Consider the following 21,994-nt stretch of genomic DNA (forward strand, 5'->3'; position numbering starts at 1 on the left):
CCCATCTGTAGGCAACTGGACATCCCCTTACAGAAGGGTTGTGGGGAGGAGATGAGCCAGTCAGGGTACAGTGTACCAATGATGAAACATACCACTTTCCTCTGGTTCCTACGTGCTTCTTCCCTTCCCCCCCACCACCACCCCCATCCTCACTATCATGATCTCAGTTCTACCCTTACAAATCTGGCCAGAACAGAGGATGTACACTGGTACAGATAGGAAGTGGAAACAGGGAATCCAGGACAGGTGATCCCTTCAGGACCAGTGGTGAGAGTGGTGTGGAGAGCGGATGTTTTGAGAATGATGAGGGTAAGGAATGTACAAATGTGCTTTACAAATTGATGTATGTATGGATTGTGATAAGAGTTGTACGAGCCCCAATAAAATGATTTAAAAAAAAAAGAGGCCGACCCTTGACAAGAAGGGTTGACACCGTGGTGGCAACAGCGGGCCCAAGCAGAGGAACAGCGTGAGGACGGCTGGGACCGGGCAGGGTCCATTCTGCGGTCCAGAGGCTGTTGTGAGGCAGAACCAACTCGATACCATCTACCAACAACTACATTTCTCAATTATCGAGAACAATTAAATGATTTAAAGTGCAACAATTCAGCGCCACAGACTTTAAAAAAACATGTGAAGGGTCAGTGCTACAAGTCTTTTATAAGTGTTTTTATAAAATTGATCTGTTTTCTGAATTGTACTACTTTGTAGTAACTATAATGAAATATATAAATATATATACTTACACATACAAGTATGTGATACAAACCTACTGTGTGTCCAAAGAGACTTCTTACTCCAATCACTAAACCCTCAGCAAATTCTTCAGGGCCCTGAACAGCACCCTGGCATTACCAAAAAGAAAAAGAAAAAGGGAGGGGGGGCTTTATAAGGATATATATTTAAAGTTTAAATAATCTGAGGTTTTTAATATAATATTTCAGGGTTTCCAAGACGAAGAATCTGTAGTGAAACTCCCTACCATTGAGACGACCTCACTTTTACCCATCACTCTCAGAACTGAAGCCATATCTATTGATGATATCTGAGGGCACTCTCACCCCACGTGATCCCAGCAATTCTCTGAGAAGCACGACTGAGTGGAGGAAAATCACTGGTTTGCATCACTGTTTGTAGCTGACCTCTTACAACCAAGCTCTAGTGGACGTGTGCAGCCAACCACACTGGTGGCAAAGCTGAGAGTACAAGCGCAGCCCTTTCTGTTGGGCTCCGTTTCCCCATTCATTCTCTTTCCTCTGACCTTCTAGCACCACCACACTCTGGCATTTAAAGTGAAAGCTTACATATGAAGCAAAGGCAGGCATCTTCTAATGCGCCATTAATCTTCTCCATGGCGGTGAACGTCTGAAACTGTCTTACTCTACCTAATACCCCAAACATTCTTACAACGACGTGAAATCCTGGGCAATGTGGGCACGTTTTATTGCCTGGATAGCTCAACTAATCTGACAACAATCTTTCAGTGTCACCCCAGTGTGTTTTGTTATTTGAACATTATTCAATTCCCAGGCAGATACAATTAAAATGGAAATCATAATTAGCATATAAAGATTTAAAAAACCATTTTTCTACACCCAAGCTTTAAAAAAGAGGAATACCTGAAAGGGCTCATAGAATAACGCTTCAACTCCTTCAGACAGCCCTCTAATTAATCCATACGGGTTTCCAAGCACATCTAAACCCAACACAAGGACATACATCTGTTTCAAGAACTGAAAGAAAGAAGAAATAAATAAATGAAACCCTTGGCGACTCTTCTGAGATGCAAAACAGGAGGATGAGGCCTATGGTCCAGGAAAGCAGAATATGGTCCCAGCCCTCGTGTCCACTGATTGACCTCTTCCTCTATGAAGGACGCTCTGAGGCTGGTGCCGGCTGGGCAGCGCTCCTCCTCTTGTACACAGGGTCGCTACGAGTCGGAACCGACGAGCAATGTGCGAACAGTCTGCACGGCCTTTGAGACACAGGTCTGCCACGGGCCTTGGAAAAGCACTTCGTTCCAATAGGTCTGTTTTCTCACGTATAAAACGGGAGCTTATATTGATCTTGCACGATCAACGATCTCTATTACACAAATGCATAATTCACTCATTGCTGTTTATAGTTTTACCTTAGCCTCACTATTCAATTACATAGGGGACAAGTAACAACTGAAACAAGTGAAAACAGATTCACTATTTGAACATGTAATAACCATAATGTCTATATTCATCGTAGGAAAAAGATCTTCCATCAAAGGAAGCAAAGCAAGCTTACCACCCTGAATTCCAGGACACAGTAATGGCACCAGGAGGCCTTTAACAACTATGACGTCATTCTGTGACATCTGAACCACCGAGCAGCCTGGCTTAGACTTCCTCTCCCAGATCACTAGACTGTCTTTAGAAACCACCCTCACTGAATAAACAAACTGCAATAACTCCCATCGAAACCACTGTTCTTTTCAAAAGTGGTCACCACAATAGGGGAGACCCCAGAGGGAAAATGTTCAAGGTGTTTATCAGGATAAATAAGTAAAGAAAGATATGAAGTTAATCATTCCAGAAAGTATTAGGCAAGGAGATGGCTAACTGAGGTAATTCTGGCAGATTTACCACACCCTGTGCAATCTCATAGCAACGTTTTACACGGGTAGTTTAAGAAGCATGTTCTTTAAGAGCTACTGTAAGAGGGAATTACCTGTTCAGTGTAATGTCTAACAACACTCCAAACGAGCTGATCTCTCTTGTAAAACTGATAGCGAATCTCATAATAAGCAAGTCTGAGAAGAGAAAAAGAAAATTTTCACAGGGACTAAAATTATATTCTGAAAAGGGAATACTTAACATAAAATGAATCACAGCTAATTCTTTCACATTAACTTTGCACATATGCCACAAATAATAGCGTAATATGATGCACAAACCACCATTATAAATATAGGGCATTCGCTATAAATCTTAAACAAATATAAGCAACAAAGTTTTAAAAAGACATCCATAACCTACTACATCCTGTGGAATTTTTTCATCTTTTCCCACTATTGATTTGCTGCTTCTTGCAATTGTAAATTATTTAAAACATTCTGTATTGCCACTTCCTTATTCAGCACTGTGGATAAGTATTTCTCCATGTTATTTAAAATTCTATATAACTATTTCTAGTGGTGTATAACATTCTACCAGGTGAGTATTTTCATAATGAACAATTCCTCTACTGTCACAAAGCTCCAATTTCTGGTACAATAATTACTGTTTCATATGCATCTTCTTATCAGAACCTCTGGTGTCAGTGTGGGTTCGGTGTCGGGGTGCTACGCACAAAGGAAGCAGTTGAAACCCACCAGTTAGAGACAGATGAGACTTTCTGCTTCAGTCAAGACTGGGAGCCTCAAACCCCAGACAGGGGCAGTCCTACTCCGTCCTACACACGGTGGCTATGCGGCAGAATGGACTGGGTGGCAGTGAATTTGGCTTTGGGGATGTATCTTATGGTCTCTTGTCATTCAAGATTAGTTTCTGGACTGAAATCTCAAGACAGAATTGCTGAGGCAAAGAGTCCAAACATTTAAGGCTTTTGACAGACTCACTTTCTACTTCCCTAAGCATAAACAACAAAAGGGGGGTCCAGTTCTCACACTCATTCCTCTCTCGTTCTAGAAGTGCTGATCTATTGTCTATATTGGAGACTTCAAAAATGTTTGTAGAAAAATGAAATGAAAAGACAGTGAACTTTTGAAACCCATAATGTCTTCTGGACATTATGCTGTTGAAATCTTGAAGCTTAAAAAATTAATATTAAAACTACGAAATGTTCTCTGTCGTGTTCATCCTTATCTTCCCCAGTTCTTTTTTATGATTGTTTATAATATTTTGTTACAATGACTGATCTTTACATGGTCAAATTTATTATTTCCCATGGGAATTTTCCCACTGCTTTCTTTTATGCTTAGAAAGACTTCCTCTATTCAGAAACTGGAACAACTATGTTTTAAAAATCTCTCAATTCCTCTGAAATTTGGTAGTATACATGTGAGGTGGGAAATGGATTTTTTTTAAAATCATTTTATTAGGGGCTCATACAACCCTTATCACATTCCATACATACATCAATTGTGTAAAGCACATTTGTACATTCATGGCCCTCATCATTCTCAAAACATGGGAAATGGACTTTTATTCCAAAATTCAATGAACATGCATTCAATTTTTAAACACCTGGCACATATAAATATTCTCATATTAAATATAGCAATGAGCTCTTATTCTCTGTATGTACATCATATGATTACATCAAAAGCTCATTTATCCAATCACTACATATTTCTAAATAGAACTTTGTTTTAAAACATTTATAAAAATTTATTATATACTGAAATATTTAAATTTTCCTCAAATAATTTTTCCTTCTACATTATTATATTCCTTAGAAATAAATAATCAAAGAAAATATAAAGGTTCGTTACCTTTTCTTATAAAGAAAATAAGTATACCCACAAGTATAATTAGAAAGAGACAAAACTCTCCAAGGATCATTGAGTTAGCATTTTCCTAAGCTAGCATTTGAGCACAAAAAGAGGGAAACAACCTGGAAACATAAGCTTGGTAGAAAAGCCTCCCAGCACGGTCAGACAATTCTTACTGAAATATGAGGTCGTCCATGTCAGTCAGAGTAGCTCCTATGCTTTTCAACAGCAAGTTGACAGAATGAATTGCAATCATTTCTTGCCTTCCTTTGTCTGATTCTTCACCTCCAGAACCCAAAGACAGACTCAAATGCAACTACAAGAAAATAATTTTTATGAGAGAAGTATTTTTCAAATACGTACTAAGACCACAGATCCTCCAAATACTAGAACTTTCCATTACAAGCCAACAGAAAGCCAGGATATGTCCCTCTAGACACCGCACAGGACTCACGGGTAGCTGACTCTCATATCTACTTTCCACGGACTACTAGTCTGATCCCCAAACAGAGCTGTGCTGTGTTGAAAGGGTCTGGGCAGTTGGCTCGGAAAGAAGGAGCTGGACAACAGGGACTAACCATGGTATGGACAGAGGCATACTGGCACACAAGCAATCTGCCAGTCAAAATAATCATCTTTTATTTTCATCCAATTATGCTAATCCCTTATGGCAATTACAAATGCCCCAATAAAATGTAAAAACAAGTGGACAAGTTTTAGGATTCCCCATCCATCTTTATCTTGGTAGTTAAATACGTAAGTTTCACATTTCCAAAGAGCTTTCCTTCTTTGTGCTGAATCATTACTAACTGCAACAGTAAAAGAAGACGCGGGCAACATGTAATTTGACACGAGTAAATAAACCAGATCACTCTCAACAGTGTACCTCATTTCTGTGGTGTGGACTGCTGCCCACCTGATGCTGATGCAGGGAGGACTTGGATTCTAAAGTGGTCTGGTGGACAGAGTGTCAACCTCTCCCCAGAGCAAAGCCATCAGGGAATAAGAAAGTAGGTGTACTTCCTAATATTAATTATCTAGCTTCATGGAATAACCCTCAGGCTACTTACAAACATGATCTAGCAAATTATTGATCTTTTAAAAACTCTTAAGCTCTATGAAGCCATTTTCTAGTTATCATGGAAATTTAGATAGTAAATACTATGTGAATGCTTGTTTAAAGTATTGTTCAATTTTACGCATTGAGTTGCTAAACCACAAGGTCAGCTTTCTACTCCCGTGAATAGTTAACAGTCTGGTAAACCCACATGAGCAATTCTATGCTGTCCTATAGTCACCATGAGTTGGGATTTTGAATTTTTATATTTGAGCTTTGAATGGGAAATAAATTACACATAATTTATCACAAAAACACAAGTTTTAAACCCAACACTCTAAGATGTCTGAGATCCTCAAATTGATAAATCAATTAAGAATGATTCGATTTTATAAAGCCATTTGTTTAACTGAGTGCATTAGTGAATGTAAGTGAAATAATGTACTGTAAACAGTTCTGAGAATGTAAAGGATCATTGACATTTTTAAAAGAGTTACTTAATTCTAAGTCTGGCCCATTACACAAGTTTACAGCAAGATAGTTGGTGGCATTTGTGAATTCACTGAAGAGTCACCTCCCCCATAAAAGCGAGAAAGAAGGACAAGAGGATAAAAGAAAATGGGTTCAGAGAGTACAAAATCAGGCAAGTGAAAGGTATCCAATTTTCCACTTTCTTAGTTACAATCACATTTTAGAAGAGAGGGGGGAAAGAACCACATCAACTGGGTAATACGCGCTTCAGCATTTCCACATCCTCGCTAAGACCCCCATTACAGCTTTCTGTTTAGATAGTGATAGGAGTTTCAGAGTGCAACCAAAACATTAAATGATGGCAGGCACTTCTATGCTTAATTAAGAAATGCTTTTGTCAGCTTCTTCTAGAACAAAGGAAGAATTCAAGACTAGAGGACACATGCGCTGGTGGTTTCTCTGCAGGAATTACGGCTACACATATGTTACAGGGAACTGTCTTAATTATTTCAATTAATCAATCAGAGTTCCTGCCAAATATTTGATGCAGCGACTTAGGACCTATGTATCTATACAGACTCTTTGGAAGTTCTTAACAATTCTGCCAAAGTTTTAAAATAATTATTACAACAAACCTTAACTGGAGAAATATGGAAATGTTCGAAGAAACTAAGCATTGATATATCAGTCATTGAAGTCTCCATTAATTCTGTGTTTAGAGCATCAATATCTCGTTGGATTAACTTCGTCTATAAGAAAATTAAACCAAAATTTTCTAGTTTAGCCTCTTTCTCCATGACAATTAGCTTTAAAAAGTTGATGAAATATTCATTTTACGATTTTGCCAAGAAACAAAAATGGATACCCGGTTTCTTTCAGCTTCAGGGTCAGTAGTTGGAGTAAACAGTGCAACAATAGCTCCTAGAAACCCTTGATCGACTTTTAAGGCCATTTCCTGAATGAGGACCATAAAATACCTGTGGAGAAAAAGGTCGATGCACAGATCAGAAACTCGGGTGGGACACCATTTACGCAAAACATGAGGGTTGGAGATAGGACAAAGCTTCCAATTAATGCTCACTCACAAAGGCAGCACCATGACTTGTGTGGGGACTTTTTCTTTTGTTATGGTGTACCAAGATTTTCTACATCAGTCTGCTTATTTCCAGAGGCTATATCTCCAGAACTTTATCCATTTATTTTAGGTTTTCAAATTTGATAGAGGGCAGTCTTCTACATTACTATGCTAGTCTATATTTGACTTCAGTTGGTTCTGATGTGAGGCACCTCCTTCATTTTTATTCTTGATATTTGCATTTGTGCCTTTTCCATTTTTTAATTTTGTCAGAGATTTGTCAATTTTGTTAATCCTTTCAAAGAATTAACTATTTGTCTTGTTAATTCTTTCAAGTGTTTTCCTGTTTTCTGATTTGTTTACTTTTGCAATAATCTGTATTGATTTTTTCTACTAGTTCCTGAAGGTTTATCTTGCTGCTGTTGTTCTAATTGTTGATGTTGGTTAAGGCATTGATTAAGGTTTTATTTTTTTTAATATGTTCAAAAAAGAAAGCAAGAAAAGGTCAAATACAGATAGGGAAAAGTTTCTATCGAACTTTGTAATTTTAACATAAAATTGTTGTTTCTGGCCAAAAGCCATGGTAAGATCTGTTCCTTCACCTCTTTTAAAAGGATATGTCAAGGTTCCGAAAGATTTAAAGACCCCTCTGAAAGTCTCACCGCTAGCACAAGAACTGACCTTGTCAGAAGCTGGGTCTCCCTCTTCCGGCTCATTTGTTTGTTCAGTTAGCTGTTCAGCCAGCATTTACTGAAAGGCATAGTAGGTGCCAGCTTTCCCCAGCACCCCACCCTTAATCAGCTCACCAGAATTATCGAAGGCACGGTTGACGCAAAACAGATCTGCTCGCTCAGTCTGGCCTCCAGACACTGTGGTTCCAGATGTGTCAAAATGGTCCATGTGAGAGAGCTCCTTGATCATATTCCATTCCTGATTTATTTTTCCATTTTCCTCTTCCAAGTTGCTACCCTTTCCCCTCATCTGCATGTGAGGACGGTGCTGTTTGCCCTGACTTCTTCACAGAGCCACTTGGAGAAGGGATTGGCATCATGTATGTGCCATTCTGATGCTACAGCATTCACTCAGCTCAGCAACATGCATCCCAATTGCGTAACCTCAGAAAGATTACAGAATCTCCGTTTCCTCATATTTAAATGGGGACAATAATGGAGTCATTGTGAGGATGTATTTAACCTGGCACTGAATAAATGCTACTGACTTCCTTGTAAGGGCGCGGGGATAAGATCAGTTAATAAGATTGTCTAACTAGAGTGGGACGCAGCACCTTTCACCAGAAGTAACACTGCTTGCTAACACAGAGTGCACAGCGTCCCACAGTCCAGACTCATCAGGTGACAGAAGAGACCAGAACACCTAGGCGTGCAGCGTGCATCACCCTCCTCAAGGCCGAGCAGTACTCGGGTCATCTAGACCTCACGGACTCTTTCAGAGTCTAGCTGAGGCTAGTAAAATGAGAAGGTACCTTAAGGAATCTTATATTTTAAAATATGTAAAGGCTAATATTAAAATAAGTTTCAACTGAAAAAAAGTTACTTGACCAACAGTAGATTAGAACATTCAGTTGGAAAATCTTTTGCTTTTAAACTAACTTGTACATCAGAAAAGAATCCAAGTCATTTTTCACTTCTAGTTTTCCTTCTTTTATAGCCACTCAGACCAATGTTGAGGTCGGATGGTGAAGGATGCTACTCTTCAGCTTTTTGGTTTTTTTTCAAAACGTAACTTCATTTTGTCTATAAACATCTGCATGTGTGTGTGCACATGTCTGTACAGACAAACATACACACGCACAGCCTATAACTGCACAGCCCATCTCATCAATCTGTGATGGTATTCCATTAAAGCCTCTGTCTATGTGGTCACTCTTGGTTCGTTTTTTTCTTTTCCCTCCCTCCCTCCCTCCCTCCTTGCCTTCTTTTTCCTGCGCCCCTCCCCCCACGTTTTAAAAGTCTTTAAAGTCATCCTTTGGTATGAAAGCCATTGTCATTGTTTTCCTTTTTAACAATGGTGCCATGAAATAGTTGTCTTCATGAGATGGACTGCTTTGGCTGACTGACTGCTCTCTAGTTCTGACCGTGGTTTGAGGTATTTGACAGCTTGTCGATGTCAATGTTTTTATAGGATACATAATATTCCGTTGTGTGGATGTACCAGAGTTTGTTATCAAGTCCTCTACGCTGGGGTTTTTTGACTGTTTCCATCATTTTGCTGTGACAGAAATGGCTGCAATAAACATGGGTGTGTATACAGTCTGTGTTTTGAAAAATCATTTTAAAATTCACGTTCTCAAATAATAAAACGTATCGCCAGAGTAAAGCCTGACTTTCAATTCCTTTAGGCAGGGGAGTTGAACTCACTTGAACTGCAGGACTTTGCTGTAATCATTAAACCTCGTGATGACGCTGACATCGATGAAGGGTTTCGGCTCTAAGAGAGAGAAGCAAGAAAACCCCAGTCAAGGTTTTTATAAGAACAATGTAATTAATTTTCACTTAGATCTGTAATAGGATCTATCTGGACTGAATATTCTCATCATGATTCTTACTGAATTATTTACCAGAATCCAGAGCTATAGACTTTGGTGGGGCCACAGGATGAAATACAACAGGGAACATGGTGCCGGGTAACTGATTATCAACCTGAAAGAAAAGAAAAGCCAATTCAGCAGAATTTAAAATAAATGAAACATAACCTGTTGGTTAGGAGACAGGATTTTGGAAGATGCCAATTCAGTTCCTAAGCATCTGTGTGTACTTGTATGTGGTGCTACTAGACGTTTCACTTTAAATCTATAGAGAGGAAGCTGCATAGACCTCAGCAAGCCTGAGCCTTTCAGTTAAGGCAGAGACAAAAACTCTCCGAATTAACTGTTTTAACTTTGTGCAGCACGTACACCATCAACGGAAATATAGCTTATATCATGTGAGATTTCAACTCTCTATAATTTAAATGGTATCAAAAGAAACTGGTATGAAATTAGAGGATAACTAGGAAGAAGAAAAAGAATAAAAATACCTAAAATATGAGTACTCGTGAGAAGTTGAAAGAAAAGGAGCAAAGGGAATATCTAAAAATAAGCTTCAATTAAGTCCTACTCTGCTCTTTCCCCTGAAGAATGACGAAGATTCTATGACAAATTCAAGGTAGCATTCAAAAATAAATTACAGTCTTAAGGAGTAAGACTGGTGGTGCTAGTTAACTGATCAAATTAAACAGCCTCCCACGTCACAGGGGCTTAGGAACTGAATTGTCAGTAAGGTGTTGAATCCACAAAATACATGATAAAAGAGGAAAATATGTTAACAAAACAAAAAAGAAGCTAATTACAATGTATGCTACAAGTTTGTGAAGACATTCCATCCCAAAGTTCCCAAAGTAATTATATGTCTATTTGAAGATGACAATGTTACCTGAAGCCAGTACAACATGGCCCTTAAACTTCTCTGATGAGGAGACTGCTTAAATTCAATCTGAATTCCAGATAAAAAATCTCGTTTAATAGGGCACCGGATAGGCAGTCGCATTTCCATTGGGGCTTTATCAAAATTCACCTAGAATAAAAAAGCATACGTCTGTCTCTGTAATGGGTGGATGCTAGCAGTGCAGCTGGCCCATCTCAAACGCCCATTTACTCTTGAGATTGGCAGGGAACGGATCTCTAGCTCTTCACCTCAACAGAAGATACACCCAAAGGTGATCTACAGGTAGGGTCTTTGAAGCAAAACCTGTCACTCTTCTACCAATGTTATGAGGAAAATAACGGGGGCACATTTCAATGACTAAGAGAAAATATGAGTCATGATTTTATTAAAACTGAAAGAATAGATCACTGTTTTATCATGGTTAGTAGAGCGGCTACGAGTCAGAATCAACTGGTCAGCACATAACAAAAACAATAGCTTACTTGTTTGTGTCTCACACTAATTTGTTGGTATTTTGTTATGTGAGCATGGCCAATATTGACTTCTATAAGGAAGATATAAGTATGCCTGGTGATCAGGACAAACTCAGCCATCAGACTCCAAACACAGAAATAAGGAAAACCCTACGAGGGAACCAGAGCAAGCTAGAAATTACAGTCAAACATCCGGGCCTTCTGAAAGCAGGGGTGACTTTCAGTGTAAGTCCTCAGAGTCCATGTAGAGGAGACCTTTATCTGCAGACATCCACCCAAGTCCAATAGTCATTCATGCTTCACAAGTTTACTTGAGCACAGCCTGTATGGATTTTTCACCAGCTGAATATACAACATTCTACACTGGTATCATTTAAAAATGGCAGAGGAAAAAGTGACAAAAGTAGCTTTTGATCCTCCATAATCTCACTGCAAAGTAAACAAGTTTTAGGAAACTCTCTGGCTTATAAACAAAACCAACGATAAGAATAAAGAAGAGAAAGATTCAAAGCCGGTTTCGCAGTATAGGACTCAATCACAACATATTTTCATTGACAATGTCTTAGCCATGACCATCTTGCTAATAAGTAAGAGTTTATTAATACATCAAGTTCTCTACACATGTTCTGGACAATAATGGTTTGCTTCTTCACAACTACTACCACCAATAGCCCAAATGCACACATTTTGGAATTACCTCAAAATTAGTGTCTAGTTTAATCCAGCCCGAGTTTCCTGATGCTTGGTATTTCTGGTACGCCTGTTCCAACACGATTATCTGCTTTTGACTAAAAGGCTTCCATTTCTGTTTGGGTTTCATCTCCCAAACAACACCAGAACTATAATAATTCACAGAGAAAATTAAATTAGACGCACATCTAGAGAAAAGGGGCACAGGGAAAATGTTTTTCTATCACACATTTGACATCAGTCAACTTTGTAGCCTCATTTTCTCTTTTTCTTAGTAAATAAATTTTGCTGTGGTGAGACATCAGAAGGGCATGAGGTGGCAAATGACCTCTGACTTCACAGGGGAGGAGGAGACTACTGCTCAACATTAGCCCCAGGTTCATTCCTGAGAAATGGAGGTCAGACATGCCTCCAGCCACCAACCTTCATTACCAATTCTGACACCAACTGTCCTTCCCAAAGCTTTCGCTGCACCTCGGCTGGGTTAGGAGATTCAATACAATGGTCACACAAAACTCACAGACCCTACTCACGATTATGGGGTTTATGAGGGAAATTAGCATCATCAGGAATGCTCAAAAGTACAGTTCTCACAGTCAGGAACACCTCTTCCCAACTATTCCCTGTGGCCTCTTCCCAGCTCAGGTAACTATATACCACTTCACCACTAAGTCTCTGCCCAAAGGTGTTCCCTGGGTCAGCAAACCTAGCAGTCCAATTAAGTGGCTGGAAGCGTCCAGGCCTTCTGTAAGCAAGCCTTCGTTCAGCTCTGCTGGCTCAGCAGGGTGAGGAAGTTTGCTCTCTCTCCTTCTCCAGCACATCTCTGGTCCACAACCCTCTGTCTCCTGGATGGGGTAGGAGCAGCATGTAAGGATCCTGGGGTCCAAATGATGCATTCCACTCCTGGCTCTTCTTTCTTGATGGGAGTGAGAGCCCTCATTCTTGCTTCGGAGATGGCTTATTTTAAGCCTAGCAGGATGGCAAAACTATCCAACAAACCTTAGAGTCCAATATACCTTATCTTCCTGGCCCCACCCAGTCACTGAGTGGGACTTACAGAGACTATGGCTATCAAATAATTCACCGTACCCTATGAAGTATTTTGCTTTAAATGTTATCATTTTTCTGACCGATACTTTCTTACAAGTTGAGCACACCGGAATGAGTGCTTAGTGTGGCGTGGTAATGTCAAGATATACAGTCTTCTCTTAGCACAGCAACCTGGGTTGTACAAATACATTTGGCAGACCCACGAGTTTGTGGTTCAAATTTACTCAGCAAGACTGTAACAAATAGGTCTGGTGAGCTGCTTTCATCACGATTACAGCCAACAAGACCCTGCGGAGTCTGCTCTGTGCCACATGGGCCCGGCAACGAGAACCAACGTGACGAACGAGCATTGCTTGGTTTCTTCCTTTCTTAGCGCAGAGGAGGGCCAACATGGAACAAATACACTATTTGGCAATTTAATTTGACAATAGGGTGGTCTGCATTCCATTGTGCCTTAAAAAGTTATATTCAAAGTTCACTTTTCTTGTTTTGACATAATGAAGATGCTTTAGTAATGAAAAAGAAATAAATGTGGTATCACCAAACACACAGCAATCTACACTTTGTCAAGTTATAACTGCAGCGCTGTGAAGTATACCATACTGAGCGGTAGGGACACACCAGCCATGGGTATTTTAAAGGATGAGCATGGCTGTGTTTCAGTAAAACTTTAATGATGGGCAATGAAATCTGAATTCCATACAATTTTCATGCTAGAAAATATTCTTCCTTTGGTTTCTTCCAACCACTTAAAAATGTAATTACAGGTAGTGCTGTGCTATTAAATTGGTTCCTCAGGGTGTCTTTAAGTGAAATTTGTGAGTCAGAACATATGCGTAAGGGCTCTTTATTTCCAGAAGTAACTCTTTGCCGTGGAGTCATTTCTGACTCCAAGCACCTTGCAGGACAGAGGAGAACTGCTCCTGTGGTTTTGAGGCTGTAAATCTTCCCAGGAGCAGAAAGCCTCATCTTTTTCCTGAGGAGCAGCTGATGGGTTTGAACTGCTGACTTTGCAATGAGTAGCCAAAGATGTAACTCACTGCACTACGAGGGATCCTTAATTTATGGCAAGAAAGCACTTACAGCCTTTTCAATGATTTAAAAGTCACACATACTACAAAAATGGTGATAAAGAGTGTACTGAAAATAGGGGTTGGTTCCACCATTTCAAAGGGAGGGCAAATTCACATAATATTAAAAGGCAAGTAGGAGTTGTCAGTAAGTTAGATGCTCTAACCCAAGAAGTGCCTGCACCACTGCTGGCTCACTGGCCATCAAAAACAATAGGCTAATCAGACCCATTCCACCTATCAGCCTTCAAAAAAGGAGCGAACATTTTCCTATACTTAGCGTTATTTAAAAAGCCAAAATCGAGAAACTCAAATATAGTTCTACATAGAATCAGAGAAAATAAATGGTTCCATCACTATTACAAAGTTCTAAATGATATATACCCATGTCAATATTCACCTTCTCTAATGACGTAATCAACGTTTCCCCCCCCCCTTTGTTTCTCTGTTGGCTTCTCCTGACCTATTCCAGTCACATGCATCCTCTACTACACACACAAACCTGTTCTACCTCTGTATTTCCATTGCACTGTGCACATACTTCTTTGTAGCATTTCTCAGTGGTTTTATAATTCATTAAAATACATAAACACACACTTGTAGAAGTGCAAGAATTCAAGGCAGAAGAGGCAAATGCTGTCATATACACAATCCTGCACATGAGACAAACATGCACACACACACATGTACACACACTGTAACCACAAGAACCAGCCAAACAAACCTCTCTCTCCATCGAGTGATAACTGTCTTAGTCATTTTTCTATCTGTTCTATACATGGTGCTGAATGAGTACACAGTACAGGCAGTTTCTGGTTCCCAGCTTCCTGGCAGCTCCTACTTGCCTTTTAAGGTTACGTAAATTTGCTCTCACTTTGTAATGGTTGAACCAATTGCTAATGGTTGAACCAATTGCAACAAATTCATCAAAATTCACCTCAGCTTGCTGCTATGTATAGCTTTTAAATCCTTGTAAAGACTTCAAGTCTTTTATTGCACTAAAGTACAGGCAAAAGTAAGAACTATAATCACCTGTTCTGACTTACTCATAAATTCCACTTAAAGTTAAGAATGGCTATCATCCAGCACCTGGGCACTGGCCATATGCGGCATTAACTTCTAAAAGTTAATGGAAAAATAGAATTAAACAATAATGGAATGATTCCACAACATCTTGAAGCCTTCTCATATTCCAAATTCTGATTAGTCACATCAAATTAGGTATTATCAAACTCAAATGCCTTCCAGAGACTTTTGATGTTGCATTTCTTCCATACCTGGTTATCCCAATATATGAAACTTCCTGCTTGTTGTCATTATTAACCAGAGAGAGTCCAAGACTGTGAAGAGACAAGACTATTTCATGATCCGCTTGTTCCAGTTCCTCTGCCTGCCGCGCTTTAGAAACCAAAGCAACGTCATCCGTGAAGAGCAAAACCCTCTGGCGTCCATCTAGGAACGACACCCAGTGTATTTGGATGTTGGCGTCGTACGCAAACTGTCCACATTCATCCTGAGGAGAGGAAACACACCACCAAAGTTCCTCATTAAACCTACAAGCAGAAAGTCTTTGCTCTTGTTAGTTTTTTCAGTGTTTGTTAATACATAAAGCTGAGTTACAGAAGGATAAGTTCAAAAGACATGACAGGAAACTGGGTCAGGTGACAAAAATGAAGTGAAACAATGATCTCTTTGAAAATACACTATTTTTTTCTTGAAATAATGAAAACGATGAATAGCGTGTAAGTTTATTACAGCTGGTTGCCATCACCTGGTTGACTCCAGGGGCAATTAGCCATGAGAGGACCCGTGAGTGACCCGGTGCCCTAGGACGCTGGCTCTGCTCCACGATGGAGGCCAGAATGACTCAGAAAAGAAATGTCAGGCAGAGCCAGTATCATTTACTTTCACCGTTCAATCATTTGTAAAATAACGTGTATTTATGTAAATCACACTGCCAAATAATCAAACTATGATAATCAGTTTGTACAAAGTTTCACTAAAACCTTTCCAGGTCACGGTATCCCACAGTAAAGGTTTCCTGTAAGTCTGAAAATTACGGGGGCTCAGCTGGTCAGTGTTTTCAGAGTAAGACAATGGTCATTGCTCATTCTGGGCTCCACGTACATATAGCAACTGAACGTGAATACAGCAACCGCTAGCAACCCAAGTGCCTAGCATGTGTTTGGCACTATGCTAGAGGGAAACTTCCATAGACTTTGAATCCCACCTTGCGGTTAGAAGACATCTGTGAAAAGCAATGACGTAAAACACGTATTCAATAAAAGGATGCGTCACAGTATATTTCCTCAGGTTTTCTTTCCATTTCTACCTTTTATCCTGTGAGCAGTTTTCCTTATTTTCAATTTTCTTAACGATTGTGAGTGTCCTTTCTCATTAATTTTAGTTCTAATAGCTTTTTTAAAAGAAAATAATCACTGATCTGTATTTCTCTCATTAAAACAGGATTAAATAGGCTTTTCACCTTTACAGATGTCTTTTCATTATAACTCACTTGAAAATGCCAGAAATGCATTGTGAGTATTTCCTTCTGACTGCAGTATTCAAGGATTTTCAGAGGTCTGATTGTCCTCTGAATGTACAAGATAATGCTCCATTTTTCTTGTCAAGTATTCTGTTTCATGAACCCCATGTTTTTTCTATTCACTCATATGTGAGTTCAGACTGAGGGTCTTACAATAATGCATGGATTTCCTTTGAACTCTCTCCATTTCCACTTGCTCCTGGGTAAAATGCCCTTCCACAAACAACTGTGTGGTCAAGAAAATGAGTAATTTCCTGGCTTTCTGTTCAGTTTTCATTATCTAGTAGGCAGTGTCTGATATACTACAGTCTGAATGAGTGGAATTATCTACTTATCCTACTTCTTGGATCTCTAACGCAAAATAGGAGAAACCATAAACTGACAGCCCCCCCGCATGTATTCTTGCCAGGACTCTCTGTGAGTCTGCCTCTCTACACAGGCCCTGATGCCCCCCCCCCCCTACGTCACTGCCACATGTGCTCTAGTGTCCAAATGCTGCATTCTGGGAATTGTGGTTGCTGAGCCAACAGAGCTCCAACTCGTCATGCTGCAAATCACACCAAGATGTTCACAATAAAGGAACTATCAGTCTCATTTCCCAAGGTATGATAAGGTTTTTATCTCTTCTCTGCATTTCAGAGCAAATTATTGAAAGAACAGCCAGGCACTATTGTCCAATTACTATTTTAAAGCAAAAGTCAAAAAAGCCTTTCAAATAATTGTGGTCATCAAAAAATGGAATGTGAAACAATCTGAATTTTCCCATTAGAAATATATTCCTACAGATATTCCATCTATAACTAATGCAGGATCAGTTTGTGGCAGAGGAATTCTTCTGCTCTGTCAAAGTCTGAGTTAAGCAATATCATAAAAAATAGATAACCTACATATTGCTTCAATAATTATTACAACAAATTTCTGTTGTGGCAATATAACTACTTTATGCTCCCTGGGGATGATTTATAAAGATTTATAATGTTCTCTATCATAAAATGACAATGATGTCACTAAAGTAAACCAAAGACATATATAAGCCATAGAAAGATTAATGGATTTTAAGCTTGCACTGAATTATAGCCCTAAATCTAAGAAAAATTAGTTGTTATGACATACATGGTCTTACCCCATACTCATTGTCAAGACGAGATCACTGAAGATATGGATGCAATACCAAAGTGTGGTGAAGGAAAAAAAAAGGTGCCCGGATCTCAGAAAAATAGTATCCGGGATCCTAAATGCTTGTCTTCAAACAAGCAGCCATCAAAGTGAGGTGTCACCCAAGTCTATACGGAAGAAGCACATCAGCCTGTGTGACCCAAGGGGTGGATATATAATATAATCCAAATTCAAAGGAGCCAATGGTAGCAGAGTTGAAATTCTGAACACTTGGTCAGCAGAAGGCTATGGGTAACAGTGGAAGCCCCACATCTATTTGCAAACTGCACGGATGGACTGAGCCTCTGGTGAATACCCTCTGACCACAGACCAGGAATGTGAATATCCTTGCTATCAGAACACACTGCAAAGTGATTATGGCTGATGTAGTTAGGTTAAAATGTGCCATCATTTGATCACCCTTTTGACCCAATGAAACATTGTTTCAGTTTTTAATATTTTCTGCTTTTCCAACTGAGGTTTTTCTGTTTTGTTTTGTCATTGTTGTTGGGGGTTGTGTTTGCTTGTCAGTATTTTGTATGATTTTATGTAAATAAAATCCAGGATAGGCAAATCTATGGAAGAGAGTAACTAGATAAGTAATTTCCAGGGGAGGCTGGGGGAAGTGGGGAGCTAACAATGCATACAAGAAAGAAGAAAATATTCTGAAATTGATTGTGTTGATGATTACATAACTCTCAATATCCATAAACTATTAAATTTTATGATTATGTGTAATATATGCCACTAAAACTATTTTGAAAAACTTCTGATGGAGTCACTTGCACAAATTTATTTAATTTTTTTAAAAAGCATATAGCACTGCTTATGAAAACATGCCTGAAAAAAATTGTCACAGTCAAGCATGACAGACATACATTGAAATTAAATTTTCATTTAACCTTAAAATGCCTTCCTCTTAAAAAAGATGGTATTTTACTGGTCTTTATTTGGGCAAGATGGAATGGATTTTTTAAAATTAAACATACATCACTTAGAGTGCTATAAAATATTGATATGAGTTCTTTGCAACCTCAAGTCTAAAAATTACTTGTTCTGAAAATATTTCCAATTAATTTTTTTATTCAGTTCTCTTATCTACGTCCCTCACCACCAGGCTACTCACACCAAGCCATCACTTCCAATGTTACCTTCAGAAGAGCATGCTCCCCGACATTAGCCGCATATCTCCAGGACAGCTTTCTGGTGCCAGTAGGGTCTGCCCAGGCAAAAAGCCTGACTTGCTTGGGCAGCAGTACCATTTCATCCCGGGATCCACTGAAAAACAGCCCATGGACAAAAAATTAATGTTGGGTCCTTGAAAAACCCAGCTCTCCCGTTTATTGAAAAGAGGAGTGAAACAGTCCTAATTAATAACACACACAACTCTGCTTAAAAATAAGTGCCTTAAACTTCCTATTCAGTGAATGGGCTTGAAGCTTGAGGGAAGCGAATACCACCCTCCTAAAGTATGCTTTGACTCCCCCGCGCAGGATCAGCCCGGCAGCATCATTCACTAGTGTAAGCAAATCAGTGTATCAGCAATCACTTTCAGAAAGAGCAAGACATCCGTGTCTTTAGAAGCAGAAAAACTACTCAGTATTAAATGTAATAAGCTTTGTAGTCCAATAAAATACATAAGAAATAGTATGTGTCTCAACCAAAGTAAACATTACTCCATACTGCCGCTATTGAGTGTGGCATGTGGACCAGACTACCCAGGAGAATGCTGAAATCACAAAGATCAGAATGTGCACCTTAACAAAAGTCCCAAGAAATGTTAAAACTGATTAACAAAACTTTAAAAGAAAGAAATACTGGTTCATAAAATAAGGGTTCGTAACCCCAAGTGGCACAGGTTAAGTTAAGCATCAAGCTACTCACTGAAAGGCTGGCGTTTTCCATTCACCAGCTGCTCTGCAGCAGAAAGAGGAAGCAGCTCACCACCTGAAAGGTTTACAGCAGGCGTCCTCAAATACGGCCTGTGGGCCACATGCGGCCCGCCAAGGACATTTATACAGCCCGCTGGGTGTTTTCCCCGTTTGTTTTTTTATTTCAAAATAAGATACTTTCTCTAACCAAAAAAACAACTGCATACTGATTGATAGGGAAAGAAAAGTTCAGGTACAGCTGAAAGAAGTCCACAGTCTCTTCCCTGTGCTCTGAAACGTAAAAAGCCCTAGAAGCTCTTGTGGTGCCCAAAACCATTTGATCGTGTCTGAACTAATGTGAGACCATAGTCACCTTTACTTATCCCATTGGATGAGAATGTTCATACATTGGCCTTGCAATCGTCTGGTAGGTACAAGAGAGACACCAGCATGTGCCCCATTTTATACCTTCTAAAATCTGAAAAGGCCTTCATCAAACATCTACCCCAAGCGCTGCCTAGGTCGGGCTGCAGGCCAGCAAACACACAGACTGGGGCCAGCCACCCTTTTCTTCCATACCTCTGTTTATATGTGAGGACATCCCAAGGTGTGTGGTTTATTATTAGGGCAGGTGCAGACCCCTCATGGTAATCAGAGAAGGTTATGACTGTTGAGTGTTCAGCAGTGTTGACATCCACCAAGATGCCCCCATTCTATTGCAGAAACAAACAAAAAAGCTGTTTGAGATACTGGTTTAACTTAAATGTGAACTTTACATCAGCAGATACATAAGCTTTGTTAAGTTTTTACTGAAAGCAAACTCCTTCTGATGTTTCCAAATATCTGAAGAGGATTCCAATAGCTCGTGGAAAAATTCCAGTAATTCCATTTTCCCACAAACACTTTGAAGCTTCACCCAGTACATTTGAAAGCATGGTTTAATATGATGCTTCAAAATAAATTTTAAAAATAAAAGATGTTTAGTTTTAAAATATCAAAGCTTACCAAGTCTTCTAAACTCAATAAAGTGCCATTATCCTGCCGGTTATAAAAGAATGGTTTGGAAGATCCTTCACAGCCCACCACTCTCACACATAGTTTCCCTGACAAATTTTCAGGCCAAAACGGAAGACACTGGAAAGATAGATTAAAAACAAAACAAAAAAAATCATTGAGGCATAAATAGGACACTGGCTAAGTAAAGTCTGTAATTCTAAATCTAGTGCTGATGCAATTATTACTAAGCTTCCTAAAAGCGTCACTTCACATCCTATGTCCATGGTTAAGATTATTGACGAAAACATAACTGCTTATGAAATCTTGAGAAACCATCAGAAGAGTGCTGCTATCTCAGCATATATGTACTTAAGGGATAATTACATTATGAGAAACAAGAGAGTCATTTGGTTAAAGACGGTTCAAATGTCTTGAATATTTAGATACTATAATCTTAGTAACATATGCGTTTACGCATGTCTCATTTCGATTCATGAATCTACCACACATCCTCTCACTGAGTGAGAGATAAGCCAGAGACAAAGGCAAGCACAGGTGTGACCCCCACAGCCTAGCTTCAGGTCCTGACACGACCTTCCTAGTGCTTTGATCATAAGCAAATCAGATCTATCCTTGAGCCTCAATTTTCTGATCTGCAAAACCAGGGTAAGCTTAAAGAACTGTGAAGCTCAAAAGGAAACCACCTATGTGAAAGTGCTCTGAATTCCATAAAACAGCACATAAGCTTTTGTTACGAATGTAGTGCAAAATGTCCCAGTCCTAGACTGGGAAAAGTCTATTTCTGAATTTTAAAAAAGACTACTGTTATCAAACTCACATCAAAGACACCAGGGACCACTTATATTATACGAAAATGATACCTCAGAAGCGGAGATATAGTTCCATTTTTTAGTTGGTATTGAGCCGTCAGGTGCAATTTCACCAACTTCTAGTTCTAATGCTGACTTGTTTGCAATGGTACAAAAAGGAGTCAGAGTAACTATTCGAGAAAGATTGAAACTGCTCATTTTGATGCTAACACCAACCTGTAGAAAGGAAGTGAACAAGTGTATCATTTTCTACAGTTCACTCAGCTAATTTGAAGTATAAACTCAAACGTCTTGATATTTTTAAAAATAATAATTTTTAAATAAAGGAACTATTATAACCCATGCTCCATTATTGAGCTTAGTTCTTTAATGTTTGGCTCCACCAGAAATCAAATCAAGAAATATCAATCCATCACTTAACTAATGGAAAAAACATTTGGAATGGAAGGATTCTAGTATACAGTATATACTCGAGTATAAGCCGACCTGAATATCAACCAAGGCACCTAATTGTACCACAAAAACTGCATGAAAAATATGCTAAAAAACTCGGCTTATACACGAGTGTATATGGTACTCGGAATACTTGCTAACTTACTCATATTGATTCAACTCACTGTCTAAAATTTGATGAACCTTCATAAATTCAAGGTTTGCTTTGGCACTGGTGACTATAGAAATACATAAAGATAAGACTCCATAACACAGTACTTTGGGTTCAAATTTCTGTACCCCTTAGGAGTCACTTTGAAGACAACAAGAGGTCAGGCACCCATGGAAAACAGAAATGGGGTCGACGGTAA

At 39.2% G+C, this 21,994-nt stretch overlaps 1 protein-coding gene across 1 annotated transcript in view; it reads right to left on the reverse strand.

Annotated features, from left to right (window-relative positions):
- Nucleotides 1-21,994, reverse strand: part of LOC101647014 (vacuolar protein sorting-associated protein 13C) — a gene marked incomplete at its 5' end in the record, with an annotated part of 60,461 nt that overhangs the window by 23,997 nt on the left and 14,470 nt on the right. Inside the window, 15 exons of the mRNA XM_013006353.3 lie at nt 770-845; nt 1,620-1,733; nt 2,701-2,782; nt 4,642-4,781; nt 6,629-6,742; nt 6,859-6,970; nt 9,447-9,516; nt 9,647-9,728; nt 10,500-10,640; nt 11,682-11,823; nt 15,072-15,307; nt 18,646-18,772; nt 19,945-20,078; nt 20,371-20,499; nt 21,243-21,407. Coding sequence (XP_012861807.3) covers nt 770-845; nt 1,620-1,733; nt 2,701-2,782; nt 4,642-4,781; nt 6,629-6,742; nt 6,859-6,970; nt 9,447-9,516; nt 9,647-9,728; nt 10,500-10,640; nt 11,682-11,823; nt 15,072-15,307; nt 18,646-18,772; nt 19,945-20,078; nt 20,371-20,499; nt 21,243-21,407 — 1,864 coding nt within the window. The remainder of the gene's footprint in view (nt 1-769; nt 846-1,619; nt 1,734-2,700; nt 2,783-4,641; nt 4,782-6,628; nt 6,743-6,858; nt 6,971-9,446; nt 9,517-9,646; nt 9,729-10,499; nt 10,641-11,681; nt 11,824-15,071; nt 15,308-18,645; nt 18,773-19,944; nt 20,079-20,370; nt 20,500-21,242; nt 21,408-21,994) is intronic.

Source organism: Echinops telfairi, unplaced genomic scaffold (assembly GCF_000313985.2).
Source record: "Echinops telfairi isolate 266 unplaced genomic scaffold, ASM31398v2 ScPeMD7_8;HRSCAF=38, whole genome shotgun sequence".
NCBI lineage: Eukaryota > Metazoa > Chordata > Mammalia > Afrosoricida > Tenrecidae > Echinops > Echinops telfairi.